The sequence below is a fragment of the Hipposideros armiger genome, unplaced genomic scaffold, assembly GCF_001890085.2.
Source record: "Hipposideros armiger isolate ML-2016 unplaced genomic scaffold, ASM189008v1 scaffold_24, whole genome shotgun sequence".
Classification (NCBI taxonomy): domain Eukaryota; kingdom Metazoa; phylum Chordata; class Mammalia; order Chiroptera; family Hipposideridae; genus Hipposideros; species Hipposideros armiger.
The window spans coordinates 5,604,417-5,625,581 of NW_017731374.1; the positions used below are offsets into that span (position 1 = coordinate 5,604,417).

General features: G+C 40.9%; 1 protein-coding gene across 1 annotated transcript in view; it reads left to right on the forward strand.

Annotated features, from left to right (window-relative positions):
• SNX30 (sorting nexin family member 30) overlaps positions 1-21,165 on the forward strand; it is a 97,136-nt gene that overhangs the window by 37,461 nt on the left and 38,510 nt on the right. The window contains exons 2-3 of the mRNA XM_019635794.1: positions 7,561-7,752; positions 18,161-18,271. Of these exons, the coding sequence (XP_019491339.1) occupies positions 7,561-7,752; positions 18,161-18,271 (303 nt within the window). The remainder of the gene's footprint in view (positions 1-7,560; positions 7,753-18,160; positions 18,272-21,165) is intronic.

Genomic DNA, 21,165 nt, shown 5'->3' on the forward strand with positions numbered 1-21,165 from the left:
GCGGCGACTCACGGCAGCCCAGCTCCAGGTCCAGCTGTTGTTCACCATCTTAGCTGCAGAGGGCAGTGTCACTGGCCCATGTGGGATCCAAACCGGTGGCCCTGCTCTCAGAGCTCGCGCTCCCAAGCGAACTCTTAACCAACGAGCCACTCAGCCGGCCCACCAATAAAATATTTATATATATATATACAAAAATATGTATCTTAGACTGAATAAAACAGGACTTGCTCTTTGCTGTTCATTAGATTCAGCTGTAAAACCATTGGGACTTAGCTTACCTGTTAGTAAAAGTCTCTGATAACAGTTCTGTGGTTATTTATTTGTTTAGGTTTTCTATCTCAACTTAATTTCACTTTGGTCATATATTTTCCTAAAAAGCCTACTCATATAGACTTCCAATTTTATTGGCGTAGTTATTCATAGAACATTTTTATAATTTATAATCATAAATAGAGGTAAGATTTAAACAGTTATTGCCTTCTCTCCCCTACCCTGTTTCTGTATCGATCAGGCTTCCTAAGTTTATCTAATTCATCTTTTAAAACAATAAAATTTGGGTTTTGTTTATAGCCTTTACTCTTTCTTTTCTGTTTTCAATTTGTGATTTAATTTTTTTATTCTCCCTTCCCCTTGTTTTTAATGGAAGCACAAAGTGGATGTAGCCTAAAGTGTTCTATTTCATGGGATAAATCTTTTCCAAATGTATATATTTATCTGCTCCTGCTTCATATTTAGGTTTTCTTGTGTCTGAATGATGAGTTAATATAGCTTGGATATATTTTTTGGGTTTTCTTGTGTCTGATAAGGTAATGCAGGCCTGCTGTTTGCCTCCCATCAGAACAAATGAATTATTGGACTCCCTCTGTTTCTACTTGATGTTAGAATTGTATTCTTAGGCCTTAGGTTGAGTTGAGTAATCAGTTGACAGGCCAGTTGAGTCAGTGGGGAAAAGAGTCAGAAGCAAGCAAGCCAGGTCAGGGGAACTTGGTCTGCTTCCCCTCTGTGTCTGTGTAGCCTGTGGATCCAGTGTAGCCTGGCTTCCTTCTTGCTTAAGGTGCTCTCCCCATCTCTGTAGAGACCACCCCTTCAAAATTTGCAGTCTTGCGTGTTTTGTGCTTGGTGGACCCGCCCAGGGCAGCTAAGCCAGTTGCCTTCATGTTCCTCTGACTTTTCTCTTGCGTCTCTACCTGTCATGGCGAGATAAAGCTGTGTGGGCAGGCCTCCCTCTGCTGGTAGTCCTCACATGGTGTATTTGCCTGTGCTTGACATCCCCTTGCTGACGCATTCAGATACTCTGGTGGTCTTCCTTTGTCCCGCTGTTGGCCCTTGCACTCTCCCACACCCCCTAGACAAATCAGAGTGTATGTGAGGAGTTGAGGACATTTTTCTACTTCTTAGGTAACTTTGATAACCTTAAGTAATCTCAGTGACACGGGTTAAAGATACCTCTTAGTTTTCTTCTCAGTTGTGTCCCAGTTATACCCACTGGAAAATCTTAGAGAGTTTTGCATTTGGATGGCACCCTTTCCTGGCTTCCAATATGGTATGATTCCAATCACTGTTTTTGGTTTTTGTTTCACCCCCCCACTGCTCTTTCTCTCCCATTCTCCAAGTTGTTAAATTAGTATCTGGAGAGCTGAAAGAGGAAGAAAGCAAAGGCTTATGCTCAGTTCACTGAGCTTATCTAGAAGTCTAGATTTATAATTTTAAAATGAGTGTGTAACATTCTTATTGGTAAACACAATCATTTCCTGCGTATTGAACCTTTGGGATTTTTCCAGGGTTCACTCTGTTCTTTGCACTGTTATGAACATCTTTGAACAGAACATTTTTGGGGTTTTCCCTTTGAATTTATTCTCCAACGTGGGCTTAAATTTAACTTTACAACAAAGTCAACAATTAAGAGTGTTCTGTTCAGTTTGGGCACATTCATTCTTGAAGCATCTCCTGTGAGGGGTGGGGCAGGAGGGAGGGAAAGTAAAACAAGTCAAGTACAGTCTATGTGTCCAGAGAGCCCCCGTTCTCCCCTGAACTATAAGGCTGCCCTCAGGGGCTTTGTCAGGCTCTTTTGAAACTCAGTCACCGTGTTGCCTGCATTCCTTTAATAGTATCAAAAAGAGAAATTAGAGTCATTAAACATGACTTGTTTTTATTAAATCCATATTGGCTCCTAATGTACTATACCACTTTACTGTATGTTTAATGTGATATAGAATTTTGCCAGTGATTTGTGTTAATTTAATCTTTCTCATGGCTGACTAACCACAATGGTGGATCTTGTATCTGAAATTATTTGAACCAGAGGGATTTCTGAAGCAGCCTAACCATGTATTTCTCTTCCTAGGTAAAAAGGCATAGAGGGGAAAAAGAAATTCTCTTATAACTGAAACCTACGTGGAGAGAATTGATACTTTGGAGCAAGGAGGAGTTTTCATTTATTTATCAACTATGTAGTTGTGACTTTCATAAGCGCTCTTGTAGATATTTATTGCTACAGTAAAATCATTAAGGAAAGTGTATTTGAGGTACCAACTATGACCCTCAATACAGTTTTCATTTTCGGCAGCAATTTAGTAAGCGTTTATTATGAACCCAGCCCCATAGTCTATAAGGGGATGCAAGAATACTTGCAGACAAGTTGATGTCATATATATTGTTTTTAGTATGTTAACAGTGATGTAGCACCTACCATGTTCCAGGCACTATTCCAATTGCTTTCATATACTAACTCAATCCTATTGTACCCATTGTGTACATGAGGAAACTGTGGCATAGAGAGACTTTAAGAAACTTGCTTAAGTCACACTACTAGCCAATAATGGAGCTGGGGTTCAAAACTGGGCAGTCTGGTTCAGTTTAACTTGTTTCACTGTCATTCAAAAGATATTTACCGAGCATCTTCTATTGGCAAGGGATTGAGTTAGGTCATTTCTAAGACTCCTTCATTCATCAAATACTTATTGAGCACCTACTATGTGCCAGAGGATTGAGTGAGCAAGACAAAGTCTTTGCTTTTGTGGAATTTATTGACTAGTGGGGAGTCAGATAATCAGTCAGATAATCAATCAATAACACATTTTCAGATACTGACAAGTCCTGTGACTAAAGTAAAGCCAGATAAGGGGCTGGAAAGTGATGGAGGGTACAGGGATATTTGTAGATTTTGTGGCCGAGGAGGTCTCTCTGAGTAGGTATCCTTTGAGCAGAAACCTGTTTGAACAGTCCAGCCACATGGGAATCTGAGGGGAGAGGAGTGTTCCAGGTAGAGTGAGCAGCGAGTACCAAAGCACTGAAGTCAAAATGAGCCAAGACAAGAGTGTCTAGAGCGGGATGATCTAGGGAAAGAAAGTCTCTGATGAGGTCGGAGAGAATGGTAAGGTCATATTGGTCCTTGCAGGTTATGGGAGGAAGTTTGGAGAGTTATGAGCAGGAGAGTAACATGCTTTGGTTAGCATTTTTTTTCTTTTTTAAAAATTTAATTATTTTTAATGAGGTATAATTGACAGACAGCATTGTATTTGTTTCAAGTGTACAGCATAATGATTCGCTGATTGTGTATTCTGCGAAACGATCACCACTGTAAGTCTAGTTAATGTCTGTCATCATACACAGTTACGGAATTTTTTTTCTTCTGATGAGAACGTCTATGATCTACTCTCTTAGCAGCTTTCAAATATGCAGTACAGTATTATTAACTATAGTTAATAATGGTTAACATGTTTCAAAGAGCACTCTGGCCACAGTATAGAGGACTGACTATAGGATAGCAAAAGTAAGACAGAAGCCTTTGTGTGGAGCCAAGGGACTCCCACTTCTTTTTAAAAAAAAATAATAACTTTATTGGGGAACAGTGTGTTTTTTCCAGGACCCATCAGTTCCAAGTCAAGCTGTTGTCTTCAATCTAGTTGTGGAGGGCTCAGCTCAGTGGCCCATGTGGGAATTGAACTGTCAGCCTTGGTGTTATGAGCCCCACGCTCTAACCATTTGAGCCAACTGGCCTCCCGGGACTCTCGCTCCTTGATTCTGTACTTTGTGTTGGTTATCAAGGTGCTGCTCTCCTACAGTCATTGCTCTAGACTCTGGTATCTCAGCGCTGCAAACCTGCTGCTGGAGGGCTCTGGGGGTGGAGAGTCTGGGTCATTCTGTTCACCTAGCCCCCTGCCTTTTCCTCCTAAGATGTTCACATTTTCTCTCCACATTTGTTTCTCATGAGGACCGTATCTTGAGAGGAGTCATTGGGGGAATAACTTGGATTAAGTCCCTAAGGAAAATGTTAGCTTTCTTTGATGGCCTTTAAAAACAGAAGCTTTGTGTTTACCCAAAAGGATTTATGGCCATAGAGTGGCGATGAGGGACGGTGTTGGGTTGGAAAAAGCCACACAAAGGGGATTCTGCTGGATAAGAACCTTGAACTAGGAACCAGAAACCTGGCTCAATTTATTAGCTTAGCGACAGCTAGTGTCAGTACATTTGAACACATTACTTAACCTTTTGGGGTCTGCTTGCTCATTAGTGGAGACAGTATCTGCCCTGCTGACCTCATGAGGCTGACATGGGGTGCAATGAAATAAGAGTGTGGAAGCACTGTGTACACAGGTACCATAGAAATCTGAGCTGGTAGCATCCCTTTTTAGGAAATTACAGACATTTGTAGTTTTAGAGTGTGAATGTTTTCCCTGGTCACGTAGTCCTAAGAAGAAAGAATGTGCAGTGTGAGATAAGATCTGGTTGACTGACTCTTCCCATCCCCACCCCTACTAACTGGTTGGAAAAACAGTTAACATCCCACTGTCTGGTCAAGACATTTCAGACCTTTGTGTGGGCTGTTCCTGGAAGGTTATTGGCTGAGGTCCCCAGAGCAAAGGTTAGGGAACTTGGCTTGGAGTCACTGGGAGACTTGCAAACGGACAGACAGATAATTACACATGCACAGCACACACACACACACACACACACACACACACACACACACGGGTGAAAACGGCACAGTTACAGTTGTTGGGGACTCACAGTGTTTGTGGATGTTATATATGTAAATCAATCATTAAAACTGTGAAAATTGCTTCAGTGGAAATATCTTCATGTTACTAAGAAGGGAGTGACTAATTCTGCCAAGTGGTGAGTAGAACAAGAGGCTACTGAGAGGAGGGGCATTTGAACACATTCCTGCGAGATACGTGGAGACCTCTACATGAAAAAAGAGGAGGGGGCTTTGTTAGCAGAGATAGGGGTATGAAACAGCATGGTGGATCTCAGGAGCTGCTGTCATGAGAAATGAGGCTGCTGAGATCAGTCCAGATTGGGGAAAAGTGCTGTGTGAGCTGATGTTGGTTTATCTGACCACATATTTTGAATTCTTTCTTTTGTGCCATGTTTAGCCATCTATAGAGCCGTTCTGAGGCCCAGTGTGCTAATGTTGATCAAGTGTGAGGATGGGCCCCCAAAATGCCAAGCATGGTGCCTTGCCTGAGGTCAGTGTTTAAATATTTACTAAAATGATGAAGATCACAAAGCTCTCTGTCTCAAAGCTTCAGAGAAGGTGTCTCTCTCAGACCCCCAGACACTGGGGTATGGACGCTGCGTGCCCTGTGGTGTCCGTATGCTGGTAAAGCAGTCAGATCAGCTGGCTGCTGCTGTAGCTAGCTAGCTAGATTCAACAGTTGTGTCCACACCAAGAGCAGCTGCTGAGGGGTTTGCCTTCCCAGCTGGCAAGCCCCTGGGCAGAGGAGAAGTGGAGGGTGCATTCCATTCCCATGAGTAACTTCTGTGAAAATTGTACTCTTTTGACAATCACAAAACATCTTTTTGGTGTTGTGTAATTAAGTATGGGATTAAATTATCTGTGGTCGGTAGAGATGGGCGACAAAGGAAGGTGCCTTTGCTGTTTATTTTCCATCACCCATTGGGTTGGGTGACATTGCCCTCAACTCCAGGCCATGCTCCCCTCTGCCTGTCCCAGCCCCTCTAAACAGATGTCCCATATCAGCTGGAGCTCGTATTTATGACTGTTAGGTTGACCTCTCATCCGGTATGTTCTTTAATCTGGGGACTCAGTCATACACATATGCAGCCTGCATACGAGAACCCAGAGTTCAGAGGGGAGCGCCTCCCACCCCCAGCCTGGGATCTGATGATCCCCACAGGTCAGGAATGTTTCTGCATTCCTGACCAAGGCCCTTTCCGTGGTGGTGTCATGTCACTTTCTGGCCATACATATTCCTTAGTGATTCCAAGGTGACATTTAGAGGCGTTCACATCTATTGCTAGACAGGGCTTTGTTCAGTTATCAAACCTTAAAACAAAAATAGGTAACTGCAAGCTTGCAACTTTTTTGGCTATTGTAGGGACATAATTTATTCAGGTGGCTTCTTCCTACTAAGGCCTAAAGAGAAAGATGTCCATAAGTTTTAAAATCTTTCCTTCCCCTTTTTTCCCTGGCATTTGCCCACCCCCTCTCTCTTTTAAAACTTTTTTATTGTGGAAAATTTTAAACATATACAAAACAGGAGAGAATTGTATAAGAACCTGCAAATACCAGCTTCAACAATTACCACCTTTGGGGCATCTTATATCATCTGTATCCCCACCTACCCATCCTTAATTATTTTGAAGCAAGTACCAGACATCCTGTTATTTTATCCGTGAATATTTTAGTATATATTTCTAAAAGATGAAGACTGTAAAACCTTAATACTTCCCTGATCATACTTAATAATTCCTTAATATCATCAAATAACTGATCAGTATTCAAATTTCTCTCACCTGTCTCAAAATCTTTTAACATTTTAAATTTTAATCAGGTTCCATTGCAATTGTTTATATGTCTCTTAAGTTTCTTTACATCTCTAGGTGCTCCTCCTACCTTTTTTTTTTTCCCTTGCAATGTATTATTGAAGAAACTGGGTCTTTCGTTCTGTTTAGTTTCACAGTGTAGATTTTGCTGATTGCCTCTTCATAGTACTGTTTAACATCTTCCTCACTCCTATATATTTCCTATAAATTGATGTTGTGTCTAGAGATTTGTTCAGGACTCAGATTCAGTTTTTGGGCCAGCAGACTTTATAAGTGGTGTTGTGCACTTCTGTCAGGAGGCATATAATGTTTAGTTGTCTCTTTCTGTTGGTTGATTGAGTTTTTAAATGTGTTATGTAGTCTAGAGGGTTCGGGTCCCTTAATGTTTACCTGGGCCCAGGTGGTGGTCATCAGAAAGGGGGAAGAGGATGTGTTGTGCTCACCGAGTTCTTTCTCTGTTGAGATCTGATAATGGTGGGGCTGTTAAGTTCTCTGTTCCTGAACTATTTTCTTCTGTTGGTTCCTCCAGTGCTTGCTGGAAGATGAATGAGCACACATTTGGTGTAGGGCATGGCTATGGTTTGTTTGTTTTGGTCATAAAAGACCTGTTCACTTGAGAAATGTTAAGTAAGGAGAGGCTCAGATTCTTTGAAAGTTATTTTTGTATTTAGAGGTATTTCTTGGTTTGGCTAAACCAGCTACTTTTGCTGATATTCTCCAGGTGTGTGTTTGTGTTTAATTTCTAAAGTGATTCTTTTCTTATTTCAGGATCTCATTTTGCCCAATGGTGGTACTCCAGCAGGCACTTCAAGTCCAGCGTCTTCATCTTCACTTCTCAACAGACTTCAGCTTGATGATGACCTTGATGGTGAGACCAGAGATCTCTTTGTCACGGTTGATGATCCCAAGAAGCATGTCTGTACAATGGAGACCTATATCACATACAGGATCACCACCAAAGTAGGTCCCTTTATTATTATCATCTGCCCGTGATGATTGTTCTTGGACGATTGGAGTCTTACCTCCCTGATTTCTGTCTTTGCTTCCTTTCTCTTGTTTTTACAACTCTGTTCCCCTTTATTACAATTGTGGGTGTGGCTTTCTGACAGAGTGGATGTATTCAGGTTAAAAGGATTTTATATATATATATGTAAATATATATATATATAAATATATATATATATATTTACATATATATATATTTAATCTTAAAATGAAGAGAAACTATGACTACACTCTTTCAAAGAAAACATTTAATCCTTATACAGTTGACTCGAACAACATGGATTTAAACTTTGTGGGTCCACTTGTACTTGGATTTTTTTTTTCAATAAAGATTATATATGTATTTTCCTTATGATTTTTGTAATAACATTTTCTTTTCTCTAGCTTACTTTATTGTAAGAATACAGTATATAATACATATAGCATACAAATATGTGTTAATTGTTTATTATTGTTAAGTTTCCCGTCCACAGTAGGCTATTAGTAGTTAAGTTTTGGGGGAGTCAAAAGTTATACATGGTCGCCGGTGTCGGTGTAGGCTGCAGTGGGGTTGCAGTGGGCTGCCATGAGCTACCGTGAGTGGCTGGCAGCCAGCGTGAGCTGCCGTGAGCGGCCGTCCAGTGGCCGATGAGCGACTGCCTCACCCGGGAAGAACGCGATGATAATACCAACTTGGGCCAGTGAAGCGACGTCCTCCACAACTAGACTGAAGAACAAAAGGACAGCAACTTGTCTGTTCCCCTTCCCCGATTCCCCAACGCTGTTCCCCTCCCCCAACTCCCCAATAAAATCTTAAAAAAAAAGTTATATATGGGATTTTCAACTGTGTGGAGAGGTCAGCACCCCTAATCTTCATGATGTTCAAGGGTCAACTGTACTTTCATTTTTTTTCTATCATGATACTGTTTAATGTATTAATATCACGTTACACTTGAAATTTATGATCATTGTATCAATCTAAATCTCCGTGATGAGACCATGACTATAATTTGGTGTGATTAGACTTGATGGTAGGGGGAGCAGGAGTAAGAAAAGGACGGAAACTAATATTTATTGACTTCTTGCTATGTGCCACTAGGATATTACTGCCTTGTCCTTTCCACACCTGATTCACGTTGGAAAATTGGTCTATGTATGTGTGCATATGCACATGCACTCACACAGTCTTCCCCCATTGCCACTGGGCACCTACCACTTCCCAGGCATTGGGCTAGGTGCTAGGATGTGTGTTGTATCCTCAGAGGTCCTAGGTTCACATGCATATTTCCATCAGTTGTTTCCAGTTACTTGTTTTTCCCCCTGGGGTCAACTTATTTTTTATTACCCTGTAGTCAGTGAAATGCAAAACCTGTTTTTCCTGAATTTGTGCTCTAAACAGCTGAATGACAAGGTGACTGCCCTGCTGGCACAGCGATGCTTGCCTCCCTTGATGTTTTTCCATCCTTCCTTGATTCCTCTGCCCTGCAGTTTACCTCCCGAAGTGCTGATACTGCAGACCTCTGGTCACTGATTCACAGGCCAAGGCACATGCTGCACCTCCCGGCTCTTTCCTGGGCTGCTTCTCCTCCTTCCCTTCCTCCCATCCTCCCATCCTCCCATTCCCCTCCCCCCTCCCTCCTTCCCTTCCTCCCTCCCCCTTTCTTTTTGTGTTCTTACCTCTATTCCTTTTCCTGGGATTATTTGATTTCCTATAAGTCAGATGTCTTAGGATAATCTTTTCCAAGTGGCACTCCCACATTTTCACTTGGCTGTAATGCTAACACGTCAGGTGAACTTGTTGCAGTATTCAGTTTTACTTAAGACTGTCAATTCTCCTTCTGATCTCACACCAAAGTCCTTTTATTTTCCTATTTCAAATAGTGACACCAGGTTTAATATTTTGGTAATTCATTTGGAGCCTTCTTTCTGAATGTTGTGTCAAAGGATGTGTAGGGATGTGTGGGGATGAGAGAGAGAGAGGACAAACAGAAACATAGGGTCTCAAACACCTGAACTTGTCCCAGGATCCCCACTTCTGCTAAGGTTCTCAAGCAAAGTTAATGGTCAGATAAATACTTACTCTATTGCTTTGACCTTTGACTCCTGTTCTAATTCTGATTCCTGATGACCAAAGCTGAACAAACTACAGAGCTGCTTTTGCCTGGACTAAAAAGAGCCTCGGGCTGAGAGCCAATGCAGGCAAAGCATCCTCCCCTCTAATCCAGTCCTGGGTATCATCCTGTTTCTCCAGCGGTTGAGAGAGGCCTTTCCATGGCAGGCAGATCTTGGCAGTTTTCCCAGCAGGGTCCTTGAAAGTATCCTCATATTAACTAGTTATTGAGCACTGAACCACGTGCTGTATTTTTTTGCAGTAGAAACCCTTTAAATTTTATTTTATATAAGCAATATGTGCTCATTGTAGAGGAATTGGAAAACTCAAGATGAAACAGTGAAATAAGAGATCTGTAAGCTCACCAGCGAGAAGGAATCACTTGTAACTTTGTGAACTATTTATCTCTATTCCCTTTCAAAAATGAGTATTTTGCATGCTGTCAATTCACTTAATATGTTGCAAACATCTTTCTGTGCTAGTAAATGCCAGTAAGCGTGCTTTTATGCTATCATTTCTGAGACGACAATCATGTGCCACTCTATGGATGAGCTGTCATTTATTTTGTGCTGAGTGCTTTAAATATATCATCAGTTACTCCTCACTCTCAATGAAATAGGCACTGGTGGCATTTTTGTTTTGCAGATGAGGAAACTGAGACACTGAGGTGCTTTAAAAATTGCTCAAACACATGTAACTAATATGTGGTGAAACTAGAACTTGAATCCAGGTCATAGGTCATGACATAATTTTCGAGAGAGGAATGCGCCCCCCCCCCCCCAAGCATGGGGTTTCCTACCATGGCCTGGCAGTTGAAACGGCTATTGATGTACAAGTAGCCTGGAGCTTGGGGAAATGGAGAGCAGCCTTCAGCTCCCTTTAGAAGCCATCCTCCTCTTGCCTTTTCCCCCATCGCCAGTTAGTCATCACTGAGACTTGTGCCTCAACTCGTTCCTCTTGCTAATGCCTCAGTGGTCAAAAGGGCTGGGGCGGCCGGTTAGCTCAGGTGGTTAGAGTGCAGTGCTCATAACAGCAAGGTTGCTGGTTCCATCACCACATGGGCCACTGAGCTGTGCCCCCCACAACTAGACTGACACAATTACTTGATTTGGAGCTGATGGGTCCTGGAAAATGGCACTGTTCCCCGATAACCCCCAATTAAAAAAACAGACAAGCACACAAAAAACCCAGCAACTTCTATGTTCAGTGGGCTTATTCTGGACCAGGGGAAAATAAATTGTCTGTGGCTTCCTTTCTGTTATCAAAAAAGAAAAAAAAAAAAGAGGCTAATTGCTGCTCAGATATTAAGTGATAGATAAGGATTACAACGTGAACGCTAGATTTTATGATGAGAAGGTTATTGATGACTATGGTGAGAGCAGTTTTACTGAGCAGAGCCCGGTTTGTAGTGGGTTCCGGTGAGTGAGAAGCAAGAAAGAAAAGACATCATGAGTGTTGGTAGTTTGGCAGTGAAAGCAAGTCTAGAGAAAGAACAGGGGCTGGAGGGGAATGTGGGTTTGAGGGGAAAGGGCTTTTCCTTTTGTTTTTTTAAGGATGGAAGAGACTTGTTTCAGTGCCAAGTGCAGTGTGGGTCGAGAAGGAGACATTAGGCTGAAGATTGGACAGTAGGATGGAAGCCACGGTGAAGGTGGAAGGAGATAGTACCCTGAGCAGAAATAGAGGGAGGGAGTGGCTTCCGATGAGGGAGGCGAACTTTTTCCATTGTTTCTGGAGATAGAAGGGACATTTATCTTGTGGCAGAAGGTTGAGTGTTCTTTGCTTATAGCTGCAGTTTTCTCGATGGATAGTGAGGCCTTCTACTAAGACTGAGAGGGAAGTGTTGAAGTGGGGCTCAGAAGTTTTCAAAACTTATACAGGCTTTGTATTAACTGATGTAGAAAATGAGGGAGAGGCCCTAAAAAAGAATGAAATCTTGCCATTTGCGACAACATGGATGGACCTAGAGGGACGTTATGCCAAATGAAATAAGTCAGACTGAGAAAGACACATACCATAGGACCTCACTCACTCGTATATGTGGAATCGAAAGAACAAAATAAATGAACAAACAAAACAGAAACAGACTCATAGATAGATACAGAGAACAAGCTGATGGTTGCCAGAGGGGAAGGCGGTTGGGGAGTTGGGTGAAAAAAGTAAAGGGATTAAGAAGTACAAATTGGTAGTCAAAATAGTCACAGGGGTGTAAAGTACAGCATAGAGAATATAGTCAGTAATGTTGCAACAATTATGGATAGTGCCAAGGTGGGTATTAAACTAGTTGGGGGCGAGGGGGAGTAGGGATCATTTAATAAATTATATAAATGTCTAACCACTAAGCTGTATACCTGAATCTAATAACTAATATAAAACAATATTGAATGTCAACTGAATGTAACTGAAAAAAGTAAATAACTTTAAAAAAAAGAAAGAAAATGAGGGAGATAGTAGATTAAGGAAGTATATAGAAAGATTGCTTGGCAGTGTTGAGGGTCCAGTTGTGGAATTTATTGTGTTGATCGGTGTGTTTGTCTGATTTTGTTTTTCCTTCAGGAGTGTGTGCTCACACACCCAGGTCTACTAGAGCGAAAAATGGATGGTTGCATTTTTGCCAGAGTTGTGTGAACGGACAGTGGGGAACGGTCATTTAGGACATTGGCAAGTCAGAGGTTGAAGTGATGGGTCATGGGATTTGACGCTGATTAAGGAAGGAAGTAAAGAAAAGAATGGACAGAATGTGAAGGAACTGTAGGTCCCAAGAGCCTGAAAGGGGGTATAGGGAAATGGAAAGGTCTGAAATATAAGGGGTGCTGGTTAGAGAGGCAGACGTCTACATCTCTGTGTGATGACAGTTTGTGGAAAGGCTGTGGGAAGGAGACATTGTTGGCTTAGGGCTGGCCATTGCACGTGCGAACCACCTGGCTCTCGAGGGCACACACATTGTGGAAGGGCTTTGGAAAGCAAGCCTGAGAGCCAAGTGCTCTCAGGAAATCGGGAGAGACGACAGGGCTGTCAGTGGAGGACAGGCGTGAGGAGAGGTAGAGATGCATGGATCTCGATGGCACGAGCCTCAGAAGGGTTTTCCCTGGGCCTTGGAGGGGCGGTGGTAAGGAACAGTGTGGAATGAGGAAAATGCCAGCAGCAATTCTTGGTCTTGGGGTCAGGGGAGGTTTGTGTAACATGAGCAAATGAGCGGCTTTCCATTTGATGGGACAGTAGGAAGGCTGTGTTCTTAGGGGAGAGCCAGCTTTCAGAATTTGAGTAGGTTGAAGAACTGCAGGACTTCATTACTAATGATGAAATGGGTGCTCTGGAGAGCTTAGTGGAAAGAGCTAAGGAAAGGGAGAGAAGTGGCAGCTTGCATCAGAAGATAGGAGGCCCGGAGGAGCAGGAGGAGGAGAGCCCAAAAGGCCCTCCAGTCATGCGCAGGTGTTCTCTTAGGGCCGTGGGGTTTGGAAGCAGAATGCGATTCGGGGGCTAATATTTAATGTGGGAAGAGGTCCCTCTGAGGGAAGGGGATCACTTAGACTTCTTAGGATCCAGCTGTGGCCTGGACAGATAGCACTTCTGACAAAAGACCAAAGATCTCCAGAGTAAGTCGGTTGTAAATTTTGGCTTGAGTGGAAATTCTTTGGAATGACTCCAGGCCACAGTCACTGGACACATTAGCTCCTGGGAAGTAAGAGGTGTTCCTTTGTGGTAGGACGAGGCCCAGAGGATAGGTACTCACCTGGGTGAATGATTGTACTGTGGCTCTGTGCTAGGCCTTCCGAAGTGTTGAATTAAAAAAAAAAATGGTCAGGGATGCCTAGAGATCACCAAGAAGGTATTCATATGGAGTGTTGGTAAAAATGAATATTCTTCATTTCCGCTTTGGTGTGCATCTGACTTTAGGTGTGAACCCATGACCTTGTGATCTTTGTGGGTCCTTCTAGATTGTGGAACACAGTATGGAAGGACACAGAACAAAATGATACAGTGGTTGTCTCTGATCATGAACTGTGGGTATGCACTTTTCTTCCTTTTTTTATTGTTTTGTTTACCACAGATATTAGAAAATAGAGGCCAACATTTATTACCTTATTTTCTTTTCTAAGTTAGACTCTGAATTTCACAGAGGAAAAATTTACTACAAACTCATAGCTGGACTTTTATTGGCATGCATATTTTATGAGTACCATGAGTCTTATAACGGACTGGGTTTCTCTCCAGAAATTCACAGTAATGTCTGTGGCCCAATTTTAGCAATTGTGTTGAATCCCGTGGTGAGTGGGTTTCGCTAGCCTCATTCCTGGCTCTACTTTTCTCTCTGTCCTTGTTTTTCCTTTATCTTTCTCACCTACTTCTAAATGATGTCATTTGATCATATTTCACGTATCTCTATATCTTTCCTAGAACAAGTTGTGGTAAGAATAAGTAAAATAAATATTGTGTCAGAGAGTGTGAGCATCTTTCTGTTTCATGATTCGTTTTTACTTTATTGCTTTCCACAGCATCGAACAAGTTTTACTGCATTGTTAAATCTCATTTGTCCTTAAAGGAACTGTTAAAAAATGAGCAATTTTTTTTTGTACATGTAACTATAAAAGTGTTGTATGAGAAAAATAGAAAATTTGAAAATAAGAATGGGTATAAAGAGGACAGTTGTCACTTCTAGATTTTTCTTCTAACCTTTTATATCCAAATTTTTAACACCAATGAAATCATAATGTATATACAATTAATTCTGTATCCTGCTGTTTTCCCTTAAAACTATATCGAAGCATTTTGTCATTAAAAATGTGTTACATTGTGATTGCTGATAGCCATAGCGTATATGCCATAATTTCCTTAACCATTTCTGTTGTTGGACATTTAGGTTACTTTGATTCCTTTACTATTTTAACTAATATTGCTGTAAACATCATTATACAAGTATCTTTGCCACAGTTTAAAAATTGTCTTTTAATGGTCAATTCCTAGAAGTAGAATTGCAGTAAGTAAAGACATAAATATTAAAGCCATAAATAAAGGAGAAAATATAGGTGAATACTTTAGAAATCTTTCAATGGGGACAGTCCCCCAAGGGATGAAACCAAAAGGAGTAAACATAAGGGAAAATAATCAATGAACTTAAAAATTCTGTGTCTGAAAAATCACTTGAAAATTATGATAGAAAAATGGCTATGAAGGGTTTTTACAAATGAAAAAGACTTGACTCACAATTTTAAAAAAGACCTCTCACAAAAGAAGTGTAGCCAACGAATATTTGAAAGGATGTTTTAACCCCAGTAGTCATTCAAGAAACAAAAGTAAAACAAAGATAATATATTATTTTTTAGTTATAAGTCCATCAGAGATTTCCAGTGTTGATAAGAATATATGGTAAGAATATACTGTATTTCCCCATTTATAAGATGCACCCTTTTTCGAAAAATTTGGGGTCTAAAAACTGGGTGCATCTTATACAGTGGTTGTAGATTTTTTTTACTTGTATTTCCCGCAAAGTGATAAGGAGTTGTATGAATTTTATGATGAATAAAACTTGAGTTCAATAACTTTATGTAATAAATTTTTTTCAAATTTCGGGCCCCCAAATTAAGGTGTGTCTTATACACGGGGAAATACGGTACATTTGTATATTTCTGGAAGCAATTTGTCAATTAAAAATTTATGTATTCTTTTATCCAGCAACTCTATTTTTAGAAATTTATTTTAAGAGACTTGTCAAACAGGTGCCCAATGATGTTTACTGCATTATTGTTTATTGATTGAAAAATTGGAAAACAAATGGGGATTTGGTTTAATTATGGTATATCCATTCAGTGGAATGCTATATGTGTTAAAAATGATTGTGTAGAACTGAATTTAGTGACATAGAAAGATGTCCAAGATGTGTTAAAGAGACATAGAAAATATGAGTGAATGAATGCATATGCATAGAAAAAATACGAAAATATATAAACCATAATATTAATTGTGTTTTTCTCTATTTAGAGGGAGTATGATTGATCTAACCTGAATGTCTAACCTGAATGAACAGGAGGGGAAAAAAAGTTCCCCCAAAGTAAAATTGGTTACAGCAGAAACAAAACTTGTGTTTTATTATACTGCTTTTTATAGTTACCAAATATTGATTTCAAAGTTAGAGTAGAAATGTTATTTACATAAACTATAATTTATGAAGTGGATTTGCTAAAGCATAATAAAGAGAAATGGTCCCTTGATAGCATGTAACATTTAGGAAGGCAAGAAGTAGAGCCCTCCATCAGTTCTGCTTACAATGAAAATGATTTAAATTCATTTGTCACCTTTCAAAATCTATCTTTTATGGGCCCATAATCATCAGCAAGTCCTCAGATGGAGCCTGTTGGGGGCTCTATGTGTTTGTTCTCCAAGAACGTCCCTTCTAACTCTCTTCTTACTGTTGTGGAAACCAAGACTCTGGGAGGCTTAGTGGTGTCTCAGGAATCTGGTGGAGGGGTTCTAGGATTGCTCACGGACAGGGTTCTTCCTGCCCTGCCTTGGGAAGAGTGTCAGACTACCTGCCCTCAGTATTTCCATGACAATATGCCTGAAAATTCATCAGCCTGATTTGTTCTATGGATTTAAATATTCTTTTTCCCTCCGCCCTCTCCAATTCTACAATGCTAATTCCTTTGGGGAGTCTTCCAATAGATCACACAAACCTAAGTTGAATGAATTTCTCTCCATCTTCCCACCCTACCACGCATTGTAGGGGAAGGTTGTGTTTCATGGGCATAAGCTGGTGCATGGGACTATGAAAAGAGGAGAAGATGTAGAAAGAGTTAGTTGGGGGTCAGCCCAGGATCCAAGCCTTTAACTTCACAATTTTGCCTAGACTGTGAGCACTGCTTTCGGAGAGGATGAAATCATGATTTTCAGTGCCAAAGCTGTTCACAGCTTTCTTTTTTTGATGAATGACTCTTGTTCATGTGGGGTTTTTTTTGTTGTTTTTTTTTTGAAGATTTTTATTGGGGAATTGGGGGAAGGGGAACAGACAAGTTGCTGTCTGTCCTTTTGTTCTTCAGTCTAGTTGTGGAGGACATTGCTTCACTGGCCCAAGTTGGCACATCATTGCTTTCTTCCCGGGCGAGGCAGATCAGGCGCCGGCTTCTGGACGGCCGCTCACGGCGGCTGCTGGACACACACGGTAGCCCATGGCAACCCACTGCAGCAGGGGCTGCAGCCTACGCCATCACCGGCGACTCATGGCAGCCCAGCTCCAGGTTGAGCAGTGTCACTGGCCCTCATATGTGGGATCCAAACCGGGGCCCTCTGGCGTCCCAAGCCAGCTCTTAACCAATGCGCCACTCGGCCGGCCCTCATGTGTTTTAAAGATATTCTTGGTGTTATGGGTTGAATACAGACTTTTCGCTTGAAAGAGTAAATTTATAAAATGTAGCTTGAACCATTTTTATTTTGTACTTTAATTTCTGAGAACTGTGACTGTCATATAGTCAGTACCCTCATAGAGAAAAGTGGTTTGTCGGAGACACAATTTTAGTTTGGGCAAATTAATGTGTAAAACTCTTGTCTTGCTATAAATAATTTAATTTTATTTAACATTGGTTTTCAATTCATTATCAAAGTCCTACAGTCACAAATCAGAAAACTTAAATTCAGGAAAGAGGATGAGATATTTTTCTTCAGTATAATGGCATTTTGATATTACTTCCGTCTAGATTTTTTTCTTATCGTCTAAAATACAATTTCAAAGTTATGGTTCAGGTCAAATTATGGCAGACTATACAAAACCTTTTCTATTTTCATCTAATCTGGATCCTAAATGAGCAGGTGACTTGTTATCTCTGCTTTTTGCTGGTTTCCCCTCTGCCTATGGCAGAACTTGTCAGCATAGTTAGCAGAGGGGGGAGGTGTAATTTCTTTTAACAGATTGACAGCTTTGGATTCTGTAGCAATATCCTCAGTGGAATGATTCTGCTAAAAAAAAATTCTCAAAGTGAGGCTTGGAGGAAATGAATCAAATGTTTCTGAACACAATCCTGAGGAATAGTCGAGTCTTTTTCCTGAGGGTGGAAATAAAAAACTCTCCACATTTTCATTCTAGATCCTTGAATTTTTAGCTGGGACCTGGGGCCCAGAGTTGTCATTCGGTATTGCAAAACCCTGCCATTTGGCTGGTGCGTTTGGTGGAAAGAAAATGTTTTCTTGCCCAGTTTGGTTATTCAGAGAGAGGTTTTTTCCTCCCCTTCTGCCAAGACATGCTTCTGTTCCCTTATGCTTATGTTGTTCCATTCTTCTTATTTGCAGAGTACTCGGGTGGAGTTTGACCTGCCAGAATATTCTGTTCGTCGGAGATACCAGGATTTTGACTGGTTGAGGAACAAACTGGAAGAATCGCAGCCCACTCATCTCATTCCCGTAGGTACTAAGTCATTATAGCTTGTTACTCGCTTTTCTTGCATTATCTTTCCTGTGGAGGTTCGTTCACTTAATTCTCACCCCTAAATTGCAGGCAAGCTCTGCCTTACACTGGATGCCAGATTCACCCAGCAAATGTATGTAAAACTTGTTTATTGATACCAAATAATCTATTTCACCTTTTAGGTTTTGGTTTCTGATTTCTATATAGTATGCCAGTTTCTTGAGTAGGGTGGGGTAGGTTTTCACTTCCATTATGGCAGTTTTTTGAGGTATGGAGAACCCTAATTCTCATTTGCTGTCTCTTTAAAGACGGTTTCACCCTTCCTGGACACTATTCTTAAGATTTGGATGTCTGCCACCAGGTGAAGAAGGATGCCTCAGATTACAGCTGGCTGGGCTTTCTTTAGACATGGTTAATTCAGGGAGCAGGAATCTAATACACAATCCACTCAACCACAGTTTTTCATTTAAAAAACAAACCCCAAAGCTACCTTAGCTCTGTTTATTTAAGTAGCAAAATATTTATCTATTACTTAAATCTGCTCATTTTTTAAAAAACAGAATCAGAGCAAATAAAAGTGAAAAGACCACTTAAAATCAACATACATATTGAGCACTTCTCTGACTACTTTGTTTTCAGTAGAAATAATAACTATTTACACCCCAGATGTTTCTTGGGGCTTTGGTGGCTTAAGGACAATTTGGATCATAAACCTCGTCAGCAATACTCTTTCAGCAGTAACCTTGGTTGAATAACTTATTAGCACTACCAATTTTCCTGGTAGATACCATTGCATCTCTTAAGCCTTCTTTTTCCCCCAAGGTTGGAAGAGGCTGAATATGCTGTGACACTGGCAGTTTTCTGGTTTTCAAGCTGAAAGCAGCCATGTTGCCTGTGCAGCGGTGGAAATGATGGGGACTTGCCTGGGACTCCATTCTTTCTCAGGGAACCGCCTCCGCCCCATCATGTAGCCGCCTTGCTCTCCAAGCCTGAAGTTTTGCTTTTCTGTCTTCTAATCACTTAAAAATGTGCCCAAAGAAGAAGCTATAGTTTTTAAACCCTTGGAACTATTCCTTAAAATAGAATAATTTTAATTATAATTAAAAAAAATTTTGGCAAAATTATCAGCAAGCTAGTGAATTAGTTTTTAAAAATAGACTTATTTTAGAACAGTTTTAGATCCCAGAATTATTGAAAGACAGTACAGTGAGTTCTCATATACCCACATGCAGTTTTGCTTCTTCACGTTTTACATTAGTATGGCACATTTGTCACTTTAAGTAATGGTACATTATTATTGCCTAAAAGTCCTTTATTCAGGTTTCCTCAGTTTTAGCCCAGTGTCCTTTTTCTGTCCCAGGATCCCATCCAGCATCCAGCATTACATTTAGTCATCAGGTCTCCTTTGGCACTTCTTGCTTGTGACAGTTTCCCAGACTTTTTCCTTGTTTTTGATGACTTTCACTGTTCTGAGGAGTACTGGTCAGGCATTTTGTAGAATGTCCGTCAGTTGAGATTTGTCTGATGTTTTCCTCATAATTAGACTTGGGGTAATGCGTTTTGGGGAGGAAAAGCACAGAGGTCAAGTCCTGTTCTCAATACATCATATCAAGGGTTCATGCGATCAACACTATTTATTATCCCTGTTGATGTTAACCTTGATCACCTGACTTGAGGTTCACGTGACGAGGTATTGCTTGTCAGGTTTCTCCACGGTACAGTAACTCTTTTTTCTCTTTCTCTCCTACTGTACTCTTTGGAAGGAAGTTGCTCTTTAGGCACCATAGCCCACGCTATGCATAAGGGGAATTGTGCGCCACCTCCTGGCCGTTCGTGTATTTCAAGTTTGGTGCTTAAACTCAAAGGTCAGATAGCAACACCTGCTGGCGAAACAAAGTATCATGCATGGGTAGATGCTGAGGCCAGAACTGAAATGAAAGAGAATGGAAGTCTCCAGAATGCCCAGGAATGACCCAGAGTATCTTTCAGTGTGGTTTCTTATGGTCTGGGTAGGAGCAGTGAGAAAGAAGGTGCTTTAGAAGAAAGTGGAGACTTAAATTTCTTCATAAACTCTTCGTGCATGCCTGGGCTGGAGAGAGATTTAATATAGGAGAGCATCTCTGACGTCAACATGAAAGTCAAACGGGAAACAAACAAAAATTTTCCCCTATAGAAATTCATTTTACAGCAACTTTGCTAGGAGGTATCTACCTATTATTAAGCATCCACTTTGTGTTAGCCTTTTTACGAGGCTTGGTGAGTACCCTTGGGAAGGTGAGGGGTTATAAAACAGACAAGGGATGCCCCCCCCCCACACGCCCTCCCCCTCCCCGAGAGTTTGTCACATGGAGACCTAGTAAACATGTAATTATTGTTTAAATTTTCATTTATTTTTTAAAAACAGCTTTATTGCGATATAATTCAGATACCGTACAATTTGCCCATTTAAAATGTACAAGTAAAGGGCTTTCATTGTATTCAGAGTATTGTGCAACCATCAGTATAGTCAATTTTAGAAACTCGTCATCACCCCAGAAAGAAACTTCCCACTCCTCGGCTGTCTCTTCCAAAACCTCTGTCTTCCCCAGTGCCTGACAACCACTAATCTACTTTCTGTCTGTGGAGATTTGCCTATTCTGGACATTTCATATAAGTAGAATCATACACCATGTAGTCTTTTGTGACTGGATTTTGTTACTTAGCATAACGTTCTCAAGGTTCATCCATGCTGTAGCATGGATGAGAACTTCATTTCCTTTGTATTGTCAAATAATATTCCATTGTGCGGACATACCACGTTTTGTCTATCCACTCACCTTTGATGGACATTTGAGTTGTTTTCACTTTTTGGCTATTATGATTCATGCTGCTATAAACATTTGTATGTAAG